Source organism: Crocodylus porosus, unplaced genomic scaffold (assembly GCF_001723895.1).
Source record: "Crocodylus porosus isolate Cpor-Errol unplaced genomic scaffold, CroPor_comp1, whole genome shotgun sequence".
Taxonomy (NCBI): Eukaryota; Metazoa; Chordata; order Crocodylia; family Crocodylidae; genus Crocodylus; species Crocodylus porosus.
The window spans coordinates 61,777,562-61,785,020 of NW_017728943.1; the positions used below are offsets into that span (position 1 = coordinate 61,777,562).

Consider the following 7,459-nt stretch of genomic DNA (forward strand, 5'->3'; position numbering starts at 1 on the left):
AACATGTTGCCCATGAGACCATGTGGCATTAGTAGCCACAGAAAACATCTTTTTACAGTTGCATGTTCCTTCAAGTTCATAAGAAGAATAAGGTATAATGTTGAGCCGCTGAGTGTGGTTACCCCTGGGCCAGCAAGGCTTGAAGGGATTGCTGAGTTAATGGTTAGATCTAATACGTGCACCCTGGAGGCCCTAAGTCTCCAACTTTTCTATAGCTTGATTTAATTCTACTCAGAAAATAACTAGTAGTTTGTTTGGAGGAGTGGTAACTTCACTTTCAGGTGTAAGGCCTAGAGTTAATTTTTTAGGAGGACGTTAAAGGTAAAGTCTTAATATATCAGAATACCATGTTTGATTAAGAGCACTTTTAACCTAGAGGAATATACAGGTTTCCCTCACTAAATGCTGGGGTTAGGTTCCTGAAAGTTCCCATAGTTGGCAAAACTGTCGTTGGCAAGAAAAAAGGCGTATGGGGAAAATGGCAGGTGGCGGCTTGATGCGTGGCCACAGAAAACTGTGGTTACTCAAAAATGTATATACATTTACATTTTGGTAGCCAAAATGGTATATAGAATATTAAGCATGGACACTCAAAACTGTGGTTGGCGAGGGAAACCTGTAATTAAACTTGGAATACAACAGACACGTAAGAAAATGCTTTACAGCTTTTTCAGGCTTGTGTTGACGTGGGCTATGTTGACCCAGTTCATAGAATAGTAGAAAATGAGGGTTGGAAGGGACCTCGGGATGCCATATGATCCAATCCCTGCTCAAAGCAGGACCATCTCCACCTAGGTCATTCCATACAAAGCTTTGTTAATCTAGGCCTTAAAAACCTCCTAAGGATGGGGATGCCACCACCTCTCTTGGTAGTCTGTTCCAGTGCTTCACCACCCTCTTAGTGAGAGAGTTTTTCCTAATGCTCAACTTAAACCTCCCTTGCTGCAACCTGAAACCATTGCACCTTGTTCTGTCATCTTCCACCACTGAGAACAGCCTGGCTCCATCCTCTTTGCAACCCCCCTTCACGTAGTTGAAGGCTGCTGTCAAATTCCCCCTCAGTCTTCTGTTTTGCAGACTAAAGAAGCCCAGTTCCCTCAGCCTGTCCTCAGAAGACATGTGTCCCAGACCCCTGAACCATTTTTGTTGCCCTCTGTTGGACTCTCTCTGACTTGCCCACATCCTTTCTTTAGTGGGGGACCCAAAACTGGACACAGTACTCTAGATGTGGCCTCATCTGTGCAGAATAGAGCAGAATAATTACATCCCTCGGTGTGCTGGCAACACTCCTACTAAGCCCAGTGTGCTGTTAGCCTTCTCAACAACAATGGCACACTGCCCACCCGCAGTACTCTGTGCCCTGCCCACAGTATTCTGGGCCGGTGTCCATGGAGCCCCTGTCCATGTGCTTACTCTGTCTGACACCCTTGGACCTGTCTAATCACCTACCACTAAGGGAGTTTTGGCAAGCTGTTGCGGGTGGGTGGGGGGTGCTGATCCAGCTCACAACAGCTCAGCAAAACTCCTGAATGGCCTCCCAGCCAAAATAATTTCCTCCCTATGCTTTAATCAGATCTGAATGTTTTGCTACCTTATGGCATATAAACATTTAAAAAATCACTTGCTGTGATTGGGGCATATGAAGTCTTCCTTTTTTATTAACTTCTTTATAAATGAAGGCCAGGAGTCCATGTATTCCATTTCTATTTAAAGAATCGTTTATGTATAGGAGAAACCAGACTAAACACCATTTGCTTTTAAATCTCATTAGAGGTATAACACAGTCTCAAATATAGTAAGACTGTAACCCAGTATCAAGGTCAGACATTTAACACATGCTAGGAAACAACTATCATCTCCAGTAATTTGCAGCATTTTCCTTTTGTTATAGGACCATTGTAGCGCTGGTGTATAATGTGCTGAAAACGTTGATGGAAATGAATGGCAAGCTATTTGATGAACTTACAAGCACATACAAAGCAGAAAGGCAAAGGTATTCAACTTAGTTTAACTAAGTGCGTGTATTCAGAACGTTTGGAATGCCATCTGTAAAAATAAACACATACATAAAATAGTGAGCAGTGTATGTGCTGGTGCACTGGAAGCTTTATGATGAAACACTTTTATAGTAGACTTGCAGTCAAACTGATTTATTAAAGATTTGAAATATTTTTAAAGTAGCTTGAGAACTGGGGAATGGGTGTGACTATATTTATTTGAAAGGTATGTAGAGAGATAAGATTGTCAGAGAATTGGTAAAGCAATGCTTTGCATACTCCATTGTCAGATACTCAGTCTCATAACCCTTCTGCATTCATGAATTTGATTTCCCCCTATTCCTTCCGCCCCATTTCTAGATTTCTCACTTTGACTTTTTTTTGGGTTTTTTTGTTGCTAAAAACAAAGAAAATTTAGAATGAGTTTTTCTAGAAATACATTTCCTCAGCCTTTCTAAGCAGCTGATACCACACTTGTCATTCAGTACCAAGAGGCTGGACCATCTGTATTCAGCACTGGAAAAATACTGCCCCAGTCTCACCTCTGCCTTGCCCCACCCCCACCAGCTTTAAAAATTGCAAGAGGAATTTGTAGTAAACTTGTAGTGGTGCAGTTACATACATCACATCTGCAGCCCAGATGTATTCAGTAGTGATCTTTTTTATTTTTCTGCAGAGAGAAAAAGAAGGAATTGGAACGGGAAGAGTTGTGGAGGAAGTTAGAAGAACTAAAGCTAAAGAAGGTCTTGGCTGAAAAGCAGAACAGCACTCACAGTGTGCTAAATGCACAAAATAATACAAGTGCCAAATAAAGAAATGATGCCCTCTGCTTGAGAGAGACATACTTTTGTACATTTTTGAACTAGGTAAAAATTGCAAAACAGAAACCTCATCAGTATAATAGAACTGGCCAGCTTTTTCTCTGGCAAAATGTAAATGAAAAAGCTATGAAATTAAATACAGTAGTTGAATGATACGTCATTACCACAGCATATTGTAAATTTGTCTAATCATTGATATATTGGCACTTTTGAAGTTTCATAGAAATGAATTATCATCCATAATGAGTGAGAATAATTATGGGAGTGGTGAGAATTATGACTTGAATTTTCTTTTTTGATTGTGTTGCACATAGGTGGTGTAGTCTGCTATGTACATTTTTTCTTGTTTTATACGTGCTTTTCACATTGCTGCATACCTTGGTCAAGATTCTAGAAAAGGCTTCTAGTTCTGCTGTATTTTCTCAAATAAAACTAAAACTAAGCTACATTACTTTTTACCTGTAACTTGAGGAGATACATTATGTGCCCTTCATACCATTACAGATCTCAGAGATATTGCTGTATTGAATACCAGTGAGCAAAGAATCATGCTGGGTTTAAATTTTTAATTTTAAAAAAGCACAAGTTGGCAACAAGTTGAAGTATGAACATCTAATCTGTTAGAGTGGACCTAGTGCATACTCTGTGTCTGACCTTATCCTTGATGAATGTTTTGGTGTCTGTTTACCCCCTCCACATGCTTCTTGCTCCTGGGCCTAGTTAGGTTTGTTTCTCATCTTATGGCTGAAGATGGAGCTTCCTTTCGAGCACATTAGTGATACTCCCAGTCAGCCCAAGTGATCTCTGGAGCAATGCAGTTGTTGCCCGCTTTTCTCCCTTCCATCCTCCAGATCTGCATCCACAGAACTTCCAGCCTCTGCTGGCACAGCGAGAAACTAAAGCTAGGATTCCAGACTAGGAGGGCAGAGACCTTGGATCCTGTTTCTTGTTTTATTTAAAGAAAATGCAGTATGCTTCTTCAGTGTAAACTGGAAAAAGTGGACTGTAGAAGTCTTGTCTGTTTCACCTGATCAGGTATTTCTCACATCTTTTTGATCAGAGTTACCATTCCAATCTCTTAAATTGCAGTTCTGTGGAAAACTGTTTTGTAATGAGAGCTCTTCACTGGGGGATTGAGCAGCGTTCAATAAAGTCTTTGTTTGTATTTAGTGTTGTACTTCACCATCTTTCTGTTCCACCCTAATGACCAGAAAGTATATACACTGAGTTCTGTAGAACTCTGCAGACAAAATTTAACATTAATGAAAAGCCCCAAGCTATTTAAAATGAAGTTATGGTTAAGAGCCAAACCTGGCTAGCAAAGGTAGGTGGCTGTGCATCACTCACGTCCAGGTCTTCTGTTTGTTCAGTTATGTTCACTTCTTAAACTCTCACAATAGGTGATGCATTACCAACAAAGTCCTTGCCTCAGCTGCTTATTGGCTGATGTACAAGACCTTTGATCTCTGGATAAATGACCTATTTAACTTTTTTTTTTTAAATTTAGTACTACTATTTTTTTAATTTAGTGCTAGTATAGAGAAGATTATGTCTCTGTAATCTTCAGCGTTAGTAAGTGTGCTGTGTTCCATTACTATTTCCTATTGCAGCAGTGTCAAACTCCTCTGGCCCTGCCGGCTGGATGAATGGCACAGGCCCAGGTTGCAGGCCAGATGAGGCTCGTGGGATCCCTCCCCACCCTGCCCAGCACACCTGATTCAGTGGCTGTGCCAGCCAGTTTGGAACTCCTGCTGTGTGTTGGATGGATCCTGGAGCGGCCAGAATAGGTATCTCGCATGGCCCAGTCCAATCAGAATAGCAGCAGCATGGCTCAGGTGGTCACAGCGTGCCAGAATGCACCACACGTGGCACCTGCTTTGGAGGTGCATGCTGCACGGTGCCCATTCCAGATGGTCTGGGACCTCTGCCCAGGTACCACAAGTGACTTGGATGCCAGACTGGCTGGAACAAGCACCACATGTGGTGCAGTCCCAGAGCTGCCTGGGTGGGCACTGGGTGCAGCAACCAGACTGCATAGAATGGGGTGCCTGTTCAGCCACTCTGGGACCCATGCATATGTAGCATGAGTCCCAGAACAGCTGGAGCAGCCACTGGATCAGCTATGCTGAGGGCAAGGGGAGGGAGAGTGAAGTGTGTGAGTCCTGTGCCACAGATGTATGCCATGCCCTTGTGGGTCTGATTAGACAGCACTGGGGGCTGGATGGCAAAGGCTCTGCAGGCTGTATATTTGACCCCCCTGCCATCCAGTATTCAAATGGGATATGCTGTTCTTCCGTAGTAAGCCGTTGTTGGGTGGTTGCTTTTCCATTTTTGGTGTCTTGTCTGCTTCTGTATTCCGGAGAAGTAATAGGGCCTGCCTCTGATCTTGGGCTTGTTACAGCCTGACGATGCCTTGAATAGATCAGCATGACTGGCCTTGCAGGCCTCTAATTTCCTTTGGAAAGACTGTACTTTGATAGGATGTGACACTAGACAGGGTGAGTTTGTTTGCTTGGGTTTTTTTTAATAGTCTGGTTCTGGTACAAGTCAGCTACCCTTGAGTCATGCCCTTGAGTCAAGGTGTCTGAGGAGCGTGTGCAGCCTTGGTGCTCAGTAGCTCTCAGGCTGCACTTTGGCTCTGGGAGGGAAAAGGGAGCAAGTCCAAGCTTGCCTGCATCCCCTTCTTGCTGAGGAGGAGGCCTTCTGAAGCTGTTAGCACCTTTTTTGTTTTTTTTAATTTTGGGGTAGCCATGTCCATATCATATGTGGAGTCTGAGAGAAGGGTGTGTGGCTTTGGTGCTTGGTAGCATAAGGGATGATTTACTGCAGGCAGGTGAAATAGCGTGAGTTCAAGCTTTTTCATGCCCCTTTCCTGCAGGTCTGTCCTGCTGGGGCTGCTGAGCCAGGTTGCTTTTCCTTGAGCCAAGCACAGCTCAGACAAGTTCATACCTGGGGGTGCAAAGGGCAAGGTTCAGGATTGGCAGCCAAAGCCCAAATCCTGGGCCCTGCCTCGCTCTGAGGGTTTGCCTTGCCTGTATGGATGGCTACAGACTACTAGAAATCTAGTTGGGTACCAGCAGTGCCTGAGGCTTGTCCTAGTTCTTTGCAAGTTCATCAGCCTAACAAAGTGTGGAGTGAAAGTGAAGTCCATGCAGCATACAGCCAAAGCCCAGGGGTTAGCTTGCTGACTTGTCAAGATTTCTAGCCATCTCAACCAGCAGCCCTCTTGCCTGTATGTAGCACTTCAATTTGGGCCATATCACATCAGGAATCTGAAAGAGAAGAGTGAGTACCTTTGGTGCTCAGTGGCACAGAGGTTTGGTTTTAGAGTAGGAAGGCCCCGAGTTCAGTGTTACTGAAGTCCCGTTCTTGCTGGGCTTTACAGCTGCCTATGGCTTTTACTTGTTTATTTAGTATTTGGAGTCCAATTTTTATGGTGGCACAACTGAGATGTTAGGCAAAGTCTTTTTCTACTCTTGGAGACTTTTACTTTAGTATCAATATTTTTTTCTATCTGGAATAGAGATGCTGCTGCTTCAGTCCTATGAAGGGAATTGGCTTTATAAATAATAAGTCCTCCCATTTTTCCTCTCTACATATTACTAATTCAGCAGCAGCAATAGTTCCTTGTGCACTGTTGGCATCAATTCAATTTAGACATAGGTGATGAAAGCTGCAGAGTATTTTTGTTTTTAAGCAGCAGGCAAAACAGCTTGGATATAAGCAACAGGCTTCCTTCCCTCCAACATTATTCCCAGCAGTTAGTTTTAGTATAACAGATTCAGTAATTTGCCACTCTCCTTTTTAAACTTAAGATTCCTTCCAGCTCAGTCTGAACCTTTTTGGGGCATCTACAAGCAACTTTCCAGATGGAACTTATGATTTGCATATATATTAACTAAAGTTACACTTGTATCCAGATTATAGAATAGACTCATAAGACAAACAATATTAAGGGCCAAGGCTTTGTTTAAGAGGTACTTAACTGGTTGTGTTCCAAGAAATAGTCCATGTATTTAATTTTTCAAGTCTTTAATACAGAGTTAATGCATCATAACCACAAACTGAAATAGTTCACAGAATTTCCAGTGCATCTTATTTTATCCTGTAACTTGGAGACTTAAGTGATGAAACCTGATTCTTTGTAGACTGATCATGACACAGCCTCCTCTGTGTTTGTGGTAATTGGATTCTGATTTTTCCAAGTACAATCTAAGTCAGGGCTAAGCAAAATATAGCCTACTGAAGGCCTTAATCCAGCCCAGAGGGTCCCTCAGTCCTGCCTGGCCCAGGTGCCATCCGGCCTGTGGCAGGCCCAGGGGGTGGTGGGACATGCAGTGGGGCTGAGCCAGCTCTGGAACTAAAGTGCCTTTCTAGGCAGCCCAGGCAGTGGTGGTGGCTCCTCGCTGCTGTCACTGGCCCTGGCTCTGTAGTACTAATGGGGGGCTATGTGCACAGCCTACCCCAGACTCAGCCCAGCTGAGCAGGCCAGCACAGCCCTAGCCTGGCCCTGCCCACCTGCTCTAGATGTGCCTGCCCGTGATGAGCAGTGGCAGTGACCAAGTATTGCTGCTGCTTAGTGTGAGGAAAAAGCATCTCCTCCCTCTTGCCACTGCCAGGCCTTTCTTGCTGCAGCTCCTC

The 7,459-nt window shown here is 43.7% G+C and overlaps 1 protein-coding gene across 1 annotated transcript in view; it reads left to right on the forward strand.

The window, feature by feature from the left end:
* Positions 1-3,987, forward strand: part of PPP2R5A (protein phosphatase 2 regulatory subunit B'alpha) — a 90,613-nt gene extending 86,626 nt beyond the window's left edge. Inside the window, exons 11-12 of the mRNA XM_019549446.1 lie at positions 1,892-1,993; positions 2,674-3,987. Of these exons, the coding sequence (XP_019404991.1) occupies positions 1,892-1,993; positions 2,674-2,809 (238 nt within the window). The 3' untranslated portion in view covers positions 2,810-3,987. The remainder of the gene's footprint in view (positions 1-1,891; positions 1,994-2,673) is intronic.
* The last annotated feature ends 3,472 nt before the right edge of the window (positions 3,988-7,459 follow it).